This window comes from Alligator sinensis, unplaced genomic scaffold, assembly GCF_000455745.1.
Source record: "Alligator sinensis unplaced genomic scaffold, ASM45574v1 scaffold204_1, whole genome shotgun sequence".
Taxonomy (NCBI): Eukaryota; Metazoa; Chordata; order Crocodylia; family Alligatoridae; genus Alligator; species Alligator sinensis.
The window spans coordinates 455,607-474,153 of record NW_005842363.1 but is presented as its reverse complement, the minus strand read 5'-3'; the positions used below and the strand labels follow the sequence as shown (position 1 = coordinate 474,153).

The 18,547-nt window shown below is 39.7% G+C and overlaps 1 protein-coding gene across 4 annotated transcripts in view; it reads left to right on the top strand.

Moving 5' to 3' along the window:
• The window catches only part of TRPM6 (transient receptor potential cation channel subfamily M member 6), a 116,187-nt gene that overhangs the window by 74,056 nt on the left and 23,584 nt on the right, over positions 1–18,547 (top strand). For 3 of the 4 annotated variants that reach the window (XM_025210661.1, XM_025210659.1, XM_025210662.1), the window contains 8 exons: positions 1,514–1,713; positions 6,232–6,364; positions 8,025–9,166; positions 9,883–9,998; positions 11,598–11,724; positions 12,487–12,584; positions 16,242–16,297; positions 17,820–17,845. In XM_025210661.1, the coding sequence (XP_025066446.1) occupies positions 1,514–1,713; positions 6,232–6,364; positions 8,025–9,166; positions 9,883–9,998; positions 11,598–11,724; positions 12,487–12,584; positions 16,242–16,297; positions 17,820–17,845 (1,898 nt within the window). Of the gene's footprint in view, positions 1–1,513; positions 1,714–6,231; positions 6,365–8,024; positions 9,167–9,882; positions 9,999–11,597; positions 11,725–12,486; positions 12,585–16,241; positions 16,298–17,819; positions 17,846–18,547 lie in introns of those variants that run through there. The other variant, XR_003095374.1, reaches the window with a different exon arrangement.

Below are 18,547 nucleotides of genomic sequence, written 5' to 3'. Positions count from 1 at the left end.
CCACGTGTGCATAATTTAACACAAGCCAATAATGGGGCTCGAATTAAAATACAAATGGCAGGAACTCCTTTGCACCCTGCATTTCTGAGATGCAAAAGAAATGCACCATGCAAAGAAAGCTATAAATTGGCGGGAAAAATCTCCGTTGCACCGGCGTTCTCCTTTGTAGCAGAAAACTCCACCGTGCAAAGAAGCTGCAATTTGGCGGGAAAATAATTTAGCAGTGCCGAAGCGCACACAAAACAAAAATCACAACTTTGGGTTGTGACACTAGAGAACCAGGCAGCACCACTTAGCAAACTCCTAATAACTAAAACAATGGGAAACATTTATTCTTTGGCTCTGGAAAGCTATCCTTAGGCTGTGGACAGGCATTACGTTTGTGCCAAAAGAAAAGCCTTTCTTCTGGGACAAAAAGAGAGCATACAGGCATTCAAGGGATTTCTTTTGGAAGAAAACTGGTTGTTCTGCAAGAAAGTTAGATTCCTATGAGAAAGATCTCCCTCCTCCAGCACTAACTTGAATGGCTAAGGAGGCCCGATATCCCACAGTCCTCTGCTCTCTCTCCCTCCTTCCTCCTCCCTGTACTTCCATCGTAACCTGCCTGCCATCTGAGAACCCCAGGTAACCTGTCTGCATTTTTACCAGCTACATTCTTATGTCACCAGTTTAACATTCCCTTTTCCTTCCTCCTGTCTTGTACCTGCTGTTTTCTACCCCTCCTATCCTCACTGCCATATATTTGCATTTTCACAGACCTGTATTTTGCATTTTGGCTTCTATTCTACACAGGAGAGGATACAGTTCACCAGCAGACTCTCTCTATGCCTGAAGAAGGGTGTTTGTGCCCAAAAGCTTACAAAGAACAATTTTTCTAAGTATTTAGTTGGTCTAATAAAAGATATCACATCTACCCAAAGAACCTTGTTTGCCTTTGTCCTTAGACCAACATGGCTACAACCAACAACCCCTGTACTCTTTGCACACACCCCTTTGGCTTGACCTGGAGGAATGCATGGAGTGGGGCTATTTCCCCATGGCAGAAACTGGGATAGAACCAGGGAGTACTAGAGGCTTGCTTCTTGGGCCACCTCCACCCTTACAGGAGCCCACTAATTGGCAGCCTGTCCTCTCCACTGCCTGGGAAGTGGTTGACTGCCAAGAGGCAATTGGCAGCTGCTGAAAAACAGCAACTGTCACAGACAACCCTGGGAGGATTCCCATCATGGGAGAATGGCCTACTGTCATCCCATCAATCAATGGGTGGCCCATGGAGCAGCCCTCTAGTGTCCTTGGCTGGAGTGCCCACCTGTGCAGCTTTCCAGCTAGGAGGGCTGCAGCACGTGTGTGTTTCAACTCCGGGGATATTTTCCTTACAAGGAATTTCAGAGACTTTCTATGAAACTCTTACTGTTAGAAATGAACACCTGTCCACGGCTTAATATATTGATAGCATCGCATAATGTCATAGAAGGATTGCTCATATAACATCTTTTTTATTTCCTGTTATCAGTAATGTTTATTATGATATGAAAGCCATATCAAACAAGCTCTGGAAATACAACCGCTACCGTTACATCATGACATACCATGAAAAGCCATGGCTGCCTCCACCGTTCATCTTTCTGAGCCACATTGGCCTCCTTATAAACTGCATCTTTCACCATCAGCCTCCAAATGAGCTGGATCAAGAGGAAGGTGATGTTGGACTAAGTGAGTAGAGAGCTGATCTTCCTCGACTTACGCTGGGGCAAATAGGAAGGTGGTTAGGAATGTTTTGCTAGGCTTTCCCCACTGTGTAGATAGCCATGTTAGTTAAAAAGATATTTTTGGATTTTTTACTGTCCCACTTTATATATCTTCTAGGAAACTCCGTTTTACATTGGGGAATGTTTTGTTCTGTATTTTAACTTTGATTTATTGTATTTTATGCTAACTCTTCTTTGCTACTATTCACAGTGGGGACCCTTCACCTATTCTAAGTTTTAATTTGGATCCAAACATGTCTGAATTTTGCATCCTCTCTATCAACTCTAATCCTAAATTCAAGCAAGCTTTATGGAACTACCCTGGCTGGAATAATATTATCATTTCACAATATTGCATTGAACCAAAATACAGAACAACTTAATATTCGGTTGCAAATGGCATGACTTTTTGGTGCCTTGATTTCCACCACCCCCTGGAAACAAACAAACATGGGATTCTTAATCTTTTTTAATTCACTTGCGAGTTTTTCAGGAACTTGTGTAATGTTCAACTCTGCTTCTTTAAAAATAAAAGGATGTGTAACAGAATAGTAATTTTAATGTAAACTATCCTGTGCTTTTGCCAGGGAAAAACTACATAGTCATTTCTAAATGCTCAGGTTCACAAACTTTTGGAATGAGCATGTTTCCCTGATGTCGAAATGTACAGTTTATTCTATTTATCTACCCAATGTCTCTTTCATTTCTTCTTATTTTGTGGACTGTCCTCCATCTGGCAAACAGGATCTTCCACATTGAGGTGATAGGATAGCCTAGAGAATAGAGAATGAGGACTCTTATGGCATCAGCACACTTTCCTTTGTAATGTATTTGGGCAATTCATTTGATTCTCCCTACTTTTTGAGTAGATATGGTCATATATTTTAAAGGCAAAAGGCCCCATTATTGCATTATTGTAATCCAGTGCAGGGGTGGTCCACCTGCAGAATGTGCAATGCATGTGGCATAGGAAGCCTCTATGTGTGGCATGGGCAGTTTCTGTGTGTGGCATGTGGCAGATTGGGAAGGAGCAGGCAGCACAGTGGCAGATTGAGCAGAAAGCAGAGCAGCAGATTGGGAAGAGGAAGGGGATCACAGTAGCACTCGGGGGAAGTTGCCAGGCTAATATGTGGCACACCTGGCTGGTAGGTTGGTCTCCACTGATGTAGTGTTATCTTCAAAATAGCACATAGTAGCTTACATCGTAAGACAACACCAGGTGTTGAAAAGGTAAATTCAGTGCTGACTGGGAGATGATAAGCTTCTGCAGTGATGAAAAGAGCTACAGAAGTATCTAAATCAACAAGGGTTTTCAAGAGTTCGTTGAAGTTGGACACTGTCTAGTAGTAGCCCATGAGTGATGCTTCACAGACTATAATTCCTCACTTGTGCACCTCACCTATTCTGTACAAGAGTGGAGAGTTTCATATTGGTTGTTGTGATAGATGCATGAAAGTTGATGATCCCTATTCAAGAATGAATAAATAAACTGCTTGTAGTTTTAAAGGAGCCACGATATATATAGGACCTTTCAAAAGCAGTGGCTCTTTGAGTGACTGATGCAAGTAAAAAGAATTCAGAATGCATCAATCTTCCTTTGAAGTAGCACTGTTCTGACATATTTTTATGTTATAAGTGACTAAATCAGTTCACAGAATGGTTTATTTGTAAAGAAGACCAAAAGCAGAAAAATAGCTTGCCTAAGTTATTGATGAAAGAGGGTTCAGTCTGGGCTTTACACCCTTTTTCCTGAGAGAATTATTTCATGTCTGTATGCACTATATATTGAAAACAGCTTGCTAAATTTCTTTTTCATGAAACTGAGTTTTCTTTAGTAATAGTTTAGGTATGGGGAACCAGTGCCATCCTGTGGACAATAGATATAAACACTAAGGCATAGTGAATGGAATTGTCCAGGCAAGGTCAATCAGGTTACATGTTGCTTAGAAAAAGAAAAGACCAATTAGATTATCGAGTCCCTCTCACTGCATTAGAAGGCAGCAGTATTATTCCAGTAGTGTACCTGTATTTCAACAGGAGTGCTCAATCTTTGGCATGTGGACCAGATTCAGCCCCTGGTACCGGGTCAGCTGGCCTGCAGGCCTCTCCATGGGTCTGAAAATTTGGAGGCAGAGGAGTGGAGACCTGTGGACAGCTCTGCTGGCTGGATAGTGTGGCCCTTATGGGTTGGACTGGGCATGCAGGGCAGTGTGCAGGGGTGGTGTGAGACCCCAGGGCCTAATCCCAGTGCATAGGGCTGGGTGGGGGACACAGGATCTAATCTGGGTCGTGGACTGGCCCTGTGCCACTCCTCTGGCTTGTGGGGCCAGAAGATTGAGCACTGCTGTATTACAATGATTAAGTGCAAGGAAATAAGAGAAAACTATAATGCATGATAATTGGATGCTGTTTGTTTTACAATAGTTGCTAAAGGCAATTGCTCTCTAGTTTTAAAGAAAGATTTTGCCAAAGTGATTCAAGAATAGGGATCATATAATCCTCTAATCCAGGAGTGGCAAACTCCCTTAGCCCCCTGGGCAGGATCTGGACCACAGAGAGCCTTGTGAGCCAGAAGCAGACCCACCTCTGTTAGCAGAGAATGGCATCAGGGAGCTGTGGGGGTTAATGCAGCCATTGCTCCCCCCCCTCGTCTAGTGACACATTTCCCTAGTGGGGTACCAAATGCTGGAATTTGGTGGCTGGCCCCACCTTCATTCACCCCTGGCCCTGAATTCCTGGCCCCTTATGGAGCCCATGGGCAAGATGATACTCCTGTTGTAGTCTGAGAATCACAAGAAATGGAGAAATATATTTCTGGAGTATTGAAACCCACGTTAAAGGAGCTGGTAAAAAAAAATCTAAAGAACAATGAATTTGAAAATTGTTAAACAGGAATCAATGAAGTATCATAAAGATCAGACCTCTGAAGACTGACTTATTGTGATGTGCCCTTTACGTTTCTTAGTACTAACTTAAAATCAATCCATTCTCTCAAAAGTATTACATTAATCTTCTATAAGGATAGTCACATAAACGATAAGCTTGTTACCTTTGTCTAGAATTGTAAATTTAAATGCGTTTTGCAGTATTTCTTGCTTTGACATTTGTATGCATACGAATGTCTGAAGCAATTAGGTAGAAAATAATTCCATGACTACTTCTCAAACTGAATAGCTGAAATAGTTCTAGTTGTTACAGTTTATGTGAATTGCCTTTAGGAATATTTTCAGCCAAGTTAGGGAAGTAAAAAGAGTGTCATAAATAACTTTTATAGTGGAAGTCATTAAGTATTAGGCATATCTGTAGAGGCTGGCAGATATTCATTTAATGGTGCAATGTGATCCGATCTCTAATCCCCACAGTTGTGCCTACTGCCGTGCCATGCTTACACAGTAGGGGGCATTATTGCTGGGATCAGGGATCAGATCCCAATCATGCTAATGCCAGCAGGGAGCCTGGGGCAAGAGTTTCAGATTTGGGGGGAGAGAGAAAGGAGGGAGTTGATTGACTCTTCCCACCTGGCAGCGATAAATGCATGGACTTCCCTGCTGGGACTCCAGAATCAGAGAGCCTCTCCCCATTCTTGGGTTCTGGTGGATGTCTGAAAACCACCACCGTTTTTAGCAATCCCTCATGTAGAGGAATGCTATGGGAGGTGGGGAGAGGCTCCATGATACGGGGGTTCCCATGGCTGGGGTGTGTAAAGTTCCTTGTGTTGCAGCTCCTTGGAAGCTACAGAGTAAGTTTGTCAAACTGCTGGCCATTTTAAAGTGCCTTTCTGTGCAGCCCCCATGGACTGTGGACCAAAGCAGGAAGGGCTGCTGGGCATGGGAGTTGATAAATTCCCAGTGGGAGAAGCCCCTCAACTCTGCTGTCCCCACCAATTGTTCCTGGGAACCTTGCACATCCACCGATGCTGACTCCCATCCCACTGTTGATATTGGAACGGAGCATGCTCCACTTTCAATATGTGGCAACATCCAAAGGAACTACAAAGATCGAGAGGTTTTGTGGAATATATTTGTGTCTGGTTTGCCACTTTATAGAATGATAAATTGGCTGCACATATATGCTGTTACCTTTTTATGGTGCAATTGAAACATTAATCACACCTTAACTGTAACATCTGCCATGAACCTGTAGTAACAAAATTAATGTAAATTTGCAAGAAAAAAAGTATATCTGAATGAGTAGTCCTTTGGCTCTGCATTTCAAATCATTTTAAAAAATGAGTTAAAATACTATGAGGTATTGGCTGCCCCGCCCCACCCCGAAAAAAGATGAAAGATATTAAACACATACTGGGTATATTCACACATCCCCAGTTTGTATGTGTAAACACAAATTCACAGTTTCAAACCTGATTCACTCTTTTCAACTCAGGAAAGAATAGGAAATGCATTTTCCCAGTTTATTTCCTTTTTTTCTTTTTTTGCAAAGAAGCACAAACAGTTTGATACCAGTGATTTTCTCATTTATTTAGAACTATATCTGAGTGATGAAGAGTTAAAGAAACTTCATGATTTTGAGGAGCAGTGTGTGGAGAAATATTTTCACGAGAAGAATGAAAACCTGATTTCTAGTGACAGTGAAAGGATCCGTTTGACAACAGAAAGGTTTGTGTGCTGCTGCTACTGAAATCCACCTAAATTGGGACATATAGTGCATAAAAAGACTGCTAATTAGCTAATACCTTGGGGATAAATTATGTTTTCTCCAACACGTGTGCAGGGGAAAAGGGAACAACACATGCAGTCCCTTTCCCTTGGTTGCAGCTGCAATGTCTTTTTTTAAATCCGTGTACAAAGTATAACTAGCAAATGCAGCCAGCAGAACTGCACTCCTGGCCATGTGCAGTACATGAGTCATTAAGAGCATAGCCTGGGCACTGAACTGTTTTAACTTTGAAAACCATGTGTCACCAAGAGGTTACCTGGGCACCATGCACCCAGGTGGAGCACAAACAGCATGGTTTTATTTAAAGGTTTAGCAGTTTTCAGTGTTAAACATTATTCTCATAGTGCCCTTAGGTTAATTATAGTTGTGATTTGCACTATGGAGGCCATTATGGAATCACCACTCTTGTACATTGTTATACCTTCTCTCTGAGATTGTGGGTGCCAAAGGCACTATGGATGCCATTTTCAATCACTGTGTTGAAAGTTTCCTGTTGAAGTCAGTGGCAAAGCTCTCAACTCTTTTGAACATCCTACTCAAAATGCCATCCTTGTGTAGAAATTTGTTTTACCCAGTGAAAGGTAGCCCATCTAAATCATTACCCTTCTTGGACTTCATTTTCCATATATCAGACCAAAACATGCACAATAAAATGAATAAATCTAGCAAATAAATGCCTGATAAAAAGATACATTTGTCCAAACAATAAATATCTATTATACCAGAGAGATTGCATTTAGTAGTAAACTGACCTTCTAAAAATATAGATCCAACAAATACCTGTTTCTTGTTCTGTGTTCCAAGTTAAAATATATCTAATCAAATAAGAAGTATCCCTCTAAAGACAATTGTTTAGAGGAACAGAATACCAGCTTAAGGTTTCTTTGTAGCATGCTTTTTGTTTTGCATAGCTACTACTTTAGATGCTACTCATATACTATAGTTTTTCTTCTGTGCTGCCTGAAGCTGTTTGAAAGCGTTCATATGTTGGTGGACCATCACACTGAGAAACTATATAACCTACTATATTTCCAGATAGATTTGAGACAATGATTAGGTTATAATGCACACTTGATCAGTTATTCCAAGTTGAAAAATTCTCACAATTGGTGTTTGAAGCACAATAGGTGTTTGAAGACTTTATAAAGCTCTGCTTCTTTGGCACTTGAATTCTAGTGATGGTAAAAATGGGTATTCAGGATGTAAACACTGGGTAAATGGAAGTCCTTGAGCATGTTTTGAGCATTTTTTTCCCATGGGAGATTTGGAAAGTGAGAGAGAGAGAGAGAGAGAGAGAGGGCAGGGTGAAGAATGATAAGAATGTATTCATTATTAGAATAGCTCATACCTGAGTATAAAAATCATTTAATTGTTTATCACTTTAGGCCCAGTTAGGTGATTTATTATTATACGTAGGTGTTTAGGAAGATGAAATAACTGGAAAAAATAAAAGCAAATTTTTAATTTTACAATGGGAAGGATTTTCACTGTCTCTGTTTTAATGTTTTTATTTTTTCATTGGATAATAGGAATCATGCAATACAAAGATCTCTGTTTCAACAATTTAATATCCATGTTTGTTTCTTTTTTTTCCCCTAGAGTGGAGGGGATGTTTTTACAGCTTAAGGAAGTTCATGAGAAGGTCTTTTATATCAAGGAATCTTTATTTTCCCTGGACAGCCAGTTAGGACATCTGCAAGACCTTTCTGCCTTGACTGTTGATACCTTGAAAGTCATTTCTGCTGTAGATACCTTGCAGGTGGAGAAGGCCCTGCTGTCTCACCCAAAGTACCATACATGTAGAAAGCTTCCGCATAGCTGGAGTAATGCTATATATTCAAAGACTTTGAGCAGCTTGGAATGTTTAAGTGATAAGAAGTACAACTACTATAGCATGCCACCTTCCCTTCTGAGGAGCTTGGCAAGGAGCCAGTGGCCATCAGAGCACTGTAGCCATATCTTTCAAAGTGAAGACTTTGAGGAAGCAAAGAAAGGAGGCAGCCAGCAAAAGCAAGAAATGGAGAGTGACACTCTGACTTCTGGTGTATCCTCTGAGATGAAATCAGCCCCGAGATGTGGACAATTTCTCTTGGTCCCTAGTGGTCAGCAGGGACCTGCTGTTTCTGAAGAAGTCCATTTGAATTTGTCTCTCCCATGTACTCCTGCCAAGTACAAGGAACAGAAATTGGTAATCAAGCAGCATCGTAACAATGTACTGCTGAAAAACTCACAGGATGCCAAGCTCACTGAACAAAAACTAGAAAGTTACCAGACAAAACAGTGGGACTCCATTATTCAGGTATCAGCGGAGGAGGATAATGGGATTGTAGTGGATCACTCTTTGAGCCTGGAGCCATCGCCCATTGCCAGTGACACCTTACTGCCCTCATGCACATATACGAAGGACGATAGAGTTGGTTATGTAAACTGGGGCTTTTCAGAAGGGGATGAAAAAGGGGTTTTCATCCATGAGAAAAAACAGCAATCTTGTATGCATTCCACCTATAACAGTGACTGCAACTGCACTAGTAATCAGCCCCAACATGTCCAGATAAAAGAATCTAAGTCTTTTTCCTACAATTCGGACAAATCAGGGTATAGCAGTGATACCCCAGTGTCTCAGCTGCGGCGCAGTACCTCCTTCTGGATCAACCCACTCAGGAGAAACTGGAGTTTCTACAAGGGCAGCAGTTTTCAGTCCTGCAAGGAACAGAAAGTGGAGAAGACCTGCAAAACCAAAGGCAATAATAATGTTATACCACAGTATCACCTCTTATTAGAGACCTCCTAGTTCTTTATAAACAGCATGGTTGAGATGTTCAATTATGCCCCAAATGTATTGGGTGCAGTTAAGGATAGGGCAAAGAAACCGGTTTTGCACCTTCACACAGATGCGAGATCTGTGCTAGACCTGATCCCAGCTTTGAGGCTTCTGTGATATATGCTGATACCTAGGCTTCTCATGGGGATGGTATGAGTAACACTTCAGACATGCCTCCGCTCTGCTGACAAAATCCTTACAGCCACAGTTCAGAGCTCTGTTGGATCTGTGCTAGTGATATCTTCCTACACCTGAGGATATCATTAGATGATGAGATCCATCATCTTATAGGAGCTGTAGAACAAAGAGAATCTGGTATTAATTACAATCCCTGCAAGGTTAATGTCTGAGTTTCCTTTAAAACAACAAAATAGAAACTTGTAAAATATGAAATAATATCCCATTCTAATTATTCAGTATAAACCATATGTTTCAATGATCAAATCTAGTGACATTTTTTTTTTTCACAGAACTTTCTGCAGAGATATTTTGTTCTGGATCTTGAGAGTTGATTTCTGCTGATTTGGGGATGTCAGACTACTAGAGACTATTCTTAGTTCTAATTTTGTTTGGAATTGTTTTTGCAATCAAATCTCTGTAGTATAATCATTTAACTTTCTCTACCTTTAAACACAGAGCAATCAAATTCTTCTGAGCCTTGCAGCACTTTTGTAGGTACAAAAGCCAAGCAACAGAACAGAGACAGGAAATCTCTGAGAGAAAAGAAGAAAGCAAAACCCTTTCAGGTGCCGGTACGTGTACATAGAAGGAAAATTCTATGTTCTGTATCATTTTAGTTGACTAAGGACAGTAAAATTAATGTTAATACTCAACTTGTATGTTAGCCATTTAAAAGTGCTATTGTAAACCATCAGATTGATAAATCTCCAAACAAATAATCCCAAATTAATTGTTTTATTACGTTCTATTTAGCATTTAGCATTCAATCTTGAACTCATGCTGGTTAATGGGTGTGCAATCATTGACATTGCTGGGCACAGGATTAAGCCCAAGATCAGTTTTGTATAATAAGGTCTGCTTTCAATTTCTGGGCAACATGAAGCTAGCTTCTGGGAGGAGGGACCTTAACAGCAGAATCTCCTGACATGTCACCAATTACTGACAATCAAGATCCCACTGCAGAGACGAGCCATATGCATCCGTTAAGTCCCACCTACAAGCATCCAATGTCTTCCTCCCTGAATCCTCCCAGTCCTATGTGGATTGTATGTAAGCCAGCAATATAATTTACAAGGGTGTCAGTATGAGCCTATGGCATTGATGATTAATTTGAGGTAGGGAGGGATAAACTGCCTTAAAACACACAATGAATCATCGGTAAAGCTGAGACTATAACAGTGAGGTCCCGAGTCCCCTGAGTGGACAGCACAAAGACAGTTGTATTTTTAGACCATGTGTGGTGGGGGACCTTTCAATTTTAAATATAATTTGGCCTGTTATATAATATTTTCTATATCGGTGCAATTCAATCTGCAACACACGCAGGGAAGTATTTTTTCAAATATTGTATCTGGGAGTCAATTCCTTGAAGTGCTTAGAGTTGGGATCTAAGAAGCAAACAAAAAAATGTGGGTTCTGTCCTCAAATCCTGATGTTTCCTAGCTATGCAAATGTGATTGGTATTCTATGCCTCAGTTTACCAACTATTAGAGTATTACCCCAGTTACCTGAAGAATAGTAGGATGCTCTAAAACATGAGCTAACTTAAGAACTGGCTAGTCAGAATACTACATATTTACATGTGTATATACCTCAAATATCCTGGGAGTCATCTGGTTTACTCCTGATAGTTCATTAGGAGGCAGCTGATGGAAATAAAACTGGAACAGTGGTGTGATGTGTAAAAAGGAGGAACTCATGGAAGTCCTCTACTTCTGTTTTCTCCCCTCCTTCTTCTCTGCTACAAAATTTTATATATTAAAACCTTTAAACATATGCACTTCTCAGACAGATAGGATTCCCTCCCAGCTTCTCATCTTCCTAGCCCCTGCATTGGCCCAAATGTCTTCTTTTGGCTAGCTGGCAAACAACCTTTATGATTTGTGGATCATTTTTCTGAAATAAGTTCAGAGAGGCTAAGCTTGTTTCAGATCCCAAGTAGAGAAGTTGAATAGGCAAGCTTAGTATAACTAAATCTTCATGAGGAGTGGTTTATAAAGCTTACTCCAGGTTATGTCTATAAAGCATTTAGGGACCTTGTGCAAGTAATAACAGGTACTGATATTTCTCTTGAAATGCTTTGAAGGAGCATGCCATGGTATAGTTGTCAAATCAGCCAGGGAACTACTGGTCTTATTATACTGAATACTATTTTCTTTTGCCCATGGCAGGTGATTAAAGTGGATGACTGTCCCCAGAGTATCCAAGTCAGTTCAGAACCAACAGAGAGCAGTTTCTTGGGTGAAGAAGAAAAGAACAGCAAGAACTGGCTAACCATATCTAATTTCAATCAGTTAAGTATGTAACACTTCATCCTGTAATAGTCAAGGAGCTCCAAATGTCATCAACAAGTGCTACATCAAGGAAATTATATGAACAGATTAAAAAAATGCATTACATGCCTACTGCTTCCCCCATTATAAGGGGTGGACAGAGAAGGCCATGGAGTAGATGAAACCTTGGTTCCACCTTGACCATCATACTGTCCAGCATAGTTGAGGGATTGTAATATAGATTATTGTCCCACTGAAATAAGCAGGGGGAAAGAAAGATAACTACTTCTGTAAAGCACAGTTCTTTTCTATGCACAGCATCTAATTGTTCCCACACATCTAGCCCCTATTGATAATTCTTTGAAAGAATTCCTTTAAAGAATAGGTACCACTGTGCCATCAGTGTAGATCTGCTGCTTGTTGGTCATTCTCATCCATTTCACAAACCAGTCCTTTTGATAGACTTGCATAGATCACCTTTTCTCCCAGCTCTGCCATTACATAGTTCTTAGGCCTCTAGCTGCAAACCACCAGGAAAAGTTCCATCAAGCAGTGATGCTCTTCAGACTGCATGTAGTATGTGATATCCTGCGCTACAGTGAAACCCGTTGGTTAACAGAGAGTGAGAGCCATCTATTATAGTTTGGCGATATTTCATTATTGTTTTTATATCCTGTTATGCAGCTACTATGTTAATGTATTGTTTCACAACTGCTTATTCCAAAGCAACCACTTTTTCTCTTCAGATTTAGAAATATGTCTTTTCTATCATTGCTTTCTCGGCTAGGTTTGGACCGCCTTAATTATATGCACCAGAAAATGAAAAATAAAGAAACTGGAAGGCACACAGTACAAATCTGTGACTACTTGAGGCACTCTCGAGAGGTGAGACCTGAGGCCATAATAAAGGCCATTTGCCTAGTGTAAATTGTTATAGTTCTGTTGCCTTCCATGGAGCTCCAATGATTTTTATCAACTGAGGGTCTGTCTAATGAGACACCTCTTGATATGTGAGAAATTTAATTTCATGCTGGCAAGGCATGTGTGTCCTAGTAAAGGAATAATTAACAGCTATTAACATTCAGAAAAGATTAATAAAGTATGATATTAAATTGATGAATCATGAAATGAGAGGGTGCATGAAGAGGATGGTTAGAAAGCTGAACATGTATTAGTAATTCTTCAGGCTATTAAGCAAGTACACAGTCTGGTGCTGAATATTTAAACAGAGATGGCTAGAGAACTGGGGTAACTTTTGGCAAGATCACCTCTCAGTAATTAGGAGACAATATCTATCTCTTACAAAGTGGGAATTTAATATTTATCTGAATGCTAAGATATTTCTTTCTGTAGTTGGCTTGGCTTTCTTAACTCTCTGGCTTTTATAAATAAGACTTATGATTTATACCCTTTTAAGATATAGGGTCAAGTACTCAGCCTGTTTAAAACAGCAGGGCTCCATTGACTTCACTGGAGCAGCACAGTCGACCTTAGTGGAGCTATGATAATTTACATTTCTGAAGATATGAAAATCCCTTGCAAAAGAAAGGTGGGGAAGAATTTATCTGCTCAGGTTGCAGGGATGATGGATAAAATTGTATCTGTTAATTTATTGAAAGTTGTCACTGGAAATTAACAAAAAATAAATGGAGAACAGGAATTATGAAACAAACCTTTCCTCTCCCTCTCTTAAGAGCAGTTTCTTTTAAGGGGCTGAACATGTATCCTTACCTACGTTGCATTTTCTTGTCTATACTTTGATTATGAGTGAGTGGTTTGTAAAAGGAAGTTACTTTGCCCTGTAGAAAATGTTTGCCATTACTCTTCTTCTTTCTTTTTCTTCTTTTTTTTACGAAGAAATAAGATTAAACAGTTTCGCTTTCTGATTCTAAGGGCCCCTTTACACATGCAGATAAAGGTGTGATGTTGTCTAATGCGGGATCTACACAATCACACTTACTGCCACAGTGTTCGAGCCATGGGGGTGCTCAATAGCTCCTATGAGTTGTCAGCTGTGGTCTCCTTGACATAGGGACCCCTAGGGCACTCCCCTGTTTGGGAGCCCAGGTCAGCTGATGGAGCTCCAGTCATGGGAGTGCATGGTGTGCATCATCTGGGAGCTCCCAGGCTCAGGGGTGCACATGGGCCACCCCCCAGCTGAGATCTCTGATCAGCTGACAGGGCAGTCAGCCATAGGGGCCCCATTCCTGGCGTGATAGGAAACAGCTACAAAAGTATTACACGCATTTTGTGGAATAACTTTGTAGTTTATTCCTCTTTTTATCATGCCATTAATTGAATGAACATGTGGTTGGGTGACCATTTAAGGTGTGATTAACTGGTTAATCACACCATAAAGGTAATGTGTAGATGGGGTCTAACTTACTATCAGGTTTCTATAGAATTTGAGTCCCCAAAATAAAACACAATAAATAAAATAAAACATATAAAAAAAATCTTTAAATCCAAAGGAAAAGTAATGCAGATCATAGAAACGTTTTCCATTATCATTTCTACTAATTCTGTAAAACCTAAATGTTGAGATTAGATCAGTAGCTCTTTGAAACAGAGCTAGGCAAGTGATGTGTAGATCCCGTTTTATGGGAAGTGTGTTAAAGAACTAACTAATCTCAGGTTTTCAAGGCAGGATTTTCAAATTACTATGATTAAACTCAAAGGTGGGTTTTAAGAGCTAAAATGTGTTGCATTATTTATTTATTTATTGCTCATTTATTTTTAATTCATTCAATTTGTATGCCACCCTTCCCAAAAAAGGTCAGAGTGGCTTACAATAGGAGAAACTACAGTAAGATTGAATTTAGACCAACCCTCACTTTTGAAAATCCTGTCACAGGTGGCTTAGCTTCTTAAAATATAGGGCCTGACATTCACAGGTGTTGATTAATTGTACAACCTACTGACTGCAGTTGTGGGAGCCCAGCACATGTCTTAGCTGTTATATCATTGCCACATTCATTGAATTGTAACACAGGGTGGGGACTACAATGTATGTTTTTAAGAAATGAATCAGTTCTTCTCAGATTAATCTGAGACTGTTTAACTGCTGGTCCCCAAATCTGTCTGGGTGATTAGTAAGATGAAACATTTTGAGACCAGAATAGTGGAAGACTCAAGGTGGGAAGGTAAGCTATTTTGGGAGAGGATCTTTTATCAGCAGTGACCTACAGGATAAATGTGGGAGATGTGGGAAAACTTCTGAGGTAGGCAGTTTTAAAACTGAATTGGAGGTAACTTTTAAAGCGGAGGACATATCTATTTCATGTCAGACAGTGCTAGGGAATGCACCATCAAAATACGACTTGCCAACTGCTCCCACTTTATACATACTGCAGGTCAAAAAAATGCCATGTAGTTGCTGGTACAGTGGTGCTGGGTGCATCCACTAGATGTTCTTGCCCAAGCTTGAGAGCATTACAGGGAGCTCTCTGCCCATGTGTCAAAAAAAGCAGTGACATATTTTTGGCAGGCGGAGCTGGAACAAATGGACAGAGTATGTCAAGGTGACTCCCTAGCATTGTCCAATGCGATAGCATAACTAAGGGGGAGAGTGGTGACTGCCGGGGCATGAACTCTGGTTTTCAGTAAAGCGGGGTGCTGGAACACATCAGGGGGAGCATGCAGAGGAGCAGGAATCCCTTTGTCAGTGTCACCCTTTAACCCTGCGGGAGATGGTGCTGCTTCAAGGGGGAGGTGTTGCTGCTAACTGCCAGTTTATGCCTTCCCTGGCCCTTTGGCAGCCATTGAATTAAGGCTGGAGCCTCAAACCCTCCTGCCTCCGTTCCAGAGTCCCAGGGTACAATCCCTACCAGGTACGACCTCTGGTCCAATGTAATGTGGACGTGCCATGACATTTACAGAGTCTTAAAATCTAGTCTTTTAATTTTTTATTTGAGGCCTACTGCATTTTCTTTTTGGGAATTTAGGGTTTTGGGAAATATATCCAAATATTTGACTAGTACATGAAGGCACAGTAAGGTTAGTCTGCCTCACAAGAGCACTGGTGTAGCAGGAAGGTTATGCAGCTATTGAGCATGAGGGACTTTCCCACTGAAAGAATGTAAATATCTTGATGACAAACTCTAAAATTTCTTAAAACGTGCTGTTATATATGTGTTGTATTTGCCTTTGTACAATATAACTTACTTTTAGGAACTGTGACATTATGAAATATTTGATGTCACATGTTTCTGACACGCTGAATTTTCCATCATCTTGTACTGAAATATCTTCCAGGTGTATTTTGTGCAATTTGGTATAACTGGTATACTTAAATAATCTACTCCAATGCTTAGAGACTCTGTGGAAATCTGCAACTAGAACAAATTCACGTTCCAAATCAGGCTACGTGTGAAGACGTAATAGACCTATGCTGCACTTAGATGTCAATGGTACTATTAATAATAATCAAGGTAGCACACAAGGAAGTGTTTGCAGACTTAGGGCCCTTGAGCTGCTCTATTCAATATTCATAGGACAGTGATATACCAATTTTATTAATAAAAGCATTTCTCTTCTTCTCAGGATTTGAATGATAGCATGATTGGGACCAGAATAAATAATTCAAGCAGGAACTCCTCGTATGTATCCTAACTATATTAAGATACTTGCTACATTCCTTCAAAACAAGACTTTATTGTGCCCTGTTCTATAGATTCTTTAGGCTTCTATTTTAGTTCTGTAATACATTTTAGGATGAAAAATGTGGGCACATGTAGAATGAAGGATTGTGGCAGTTCACCATGTTTTACTTTCAATAGAAAAAGACTTATTAATTATTATAAAAGGTATTAGTTCAAAATGCAACTTCACATTTTTAGAAGGAACATAGATGCTTTAATGTTTTTATGCCAACATTATCCAGGTTTCTTATTCAGTCATTCATTTGCCACTGCATCGTAACTAGCTGTCATCATCGTCTAGTGAGAGTGAAAAGCAGCATTTGATTTTGTTGCACATATTGTTAATTTCTCTTTTAAGTAATGAATATATTAGCTGCTACTGCAAGGCATTCACTGTCTGTTTAAAATTATTTGCTTCAACTCTTTGCAGTAAGTCTGTCTGCATTTGCAAAACATTTTAACTTTTTTATAAAGAGCTTTCAGTAGCAGCTAAGCTCTATTTATATAAAATAAAATTATGCTGGTTAAAAAAGTCTTCTCACTTTTTTGTTTACTTCTCAAATATCTTGATTTTTTTCATGCTTGTTTGATAATTATCTTAATGTTTGTGGTACTTCCAGGTATAGATTTTGCTCTCCTCTTTTTTCCTCCCCCTCTTTTTGCCTCTTCTCTTTCTTGCATTCATCAGTCTCAGCAACATGTCTCATAGAATAGGCATAAGGCAATGTCACATCTCGCATGATTTTGTCATGCTCTTTTAATGGCTCATGGGTACTTACTTTAGACAGTAGCCAAACTGCACAAAGGCTGATTTGGGAATAGAGCATACTTGAGCTAATTCTGCTGTCATTTACCCCCGTTTAACATTAGACATGTCTCTAGTGGAGCTATTCTTGACTTATGCTGGTGTGAGAGAAGAGTCATGTTAACTTGTCTAGAATTCTGTCATTTGGGGGAAAGAACACAATGATAAGTAACACTTGAGTTTACACTATAGTCTTGTAATAGCTAATTGCTTTTTATAGCTAATACAATGCAAAGCTACTACCAAAAACTGAGAGAGTCATTTCACCCAGTAGAGGACAGCGGCATAAATTAAAAGCAGTGTGCCACAACCAGCTAAAATGTTAAAACAAATGCTATATCTTATTGATTTGAAGTGCTCTTTAAACAACATTTTTGATTACTATGTAAACAAGACCGACAGTAGCACAGAATTATAAACACAGGACAATAGAAACAACAGAGGGGGAAAGACGAAGGAAAGGATTTGTCACTTAGTAGCCAGTGATTTAATTTGATGTCACTGCAACAAATGCTTTCTGCTAATGATTACTGTGGTTTAAACACTGAGATGAAATCTTTTTGAGTTTAGCAATAACATGGTTTAAATCTCTTCATATCATTGCTTGTTTAATCACAAGAAAAATTGACATGTCATTTTTTTGAGCAAAACCTCAATTGCTTATTTTTTAAACAGGTTGAGAAGTTCAGATGGAATAGACAGTAAGTTTTTGATTGATTTACTATTTATTTTGTAATTTTTATTGTAAATCCTGTTTTTACTATGCTGAAGTACAAAAGTAGATGGGGAAACTAATCCATCATAGGGATGGATGAGGATGAGGATTAAGAATAATTAACAGCCAACATGAAGAATAGTAACTACATATTGTCTGGTAAGGTATTTTCTACATATGCTAATTATAATGTCCTACAGAGAATATTCAAGCTTTTTTGCTCTGAGCAACATTACAAAGCCCACACCTTTTCAGCAGGAATAAATGGTGATACATTTATAAAGAAAGAGATGGAATTCTATCCCTGGAAATCAAAGAGGCTTTGTGTTTAGTGGGAAACTTCAGCTATAGTTGGGGATGAAGACTGTCATTTCACTTCTGACCATACTTGGAGTTTTTCAACAGCAGAAATATGTCTCAGAGGCTAAATTGGGTGGAATTCTGTGGTTGATTTTTCTTCAGGTTGCAAAGTCTTTGAGGACTTGGGTCCCCTTTGTGTCCAGTGTCCAAGAGAGGATATATGTTCTCAGGCAACTTTGATGTGTACTCAAGCATCTGAAGAATAATACTAGTGTAACACAAAAACAGTGCTAGTCAGCTTCACACTTATTTACCCTCTTTTCTAGTTAAATTTATATTCAGTTTTTCCTGGAGTCTGCCAGTTGTAGATATTGCAGTTGCAAGTTGA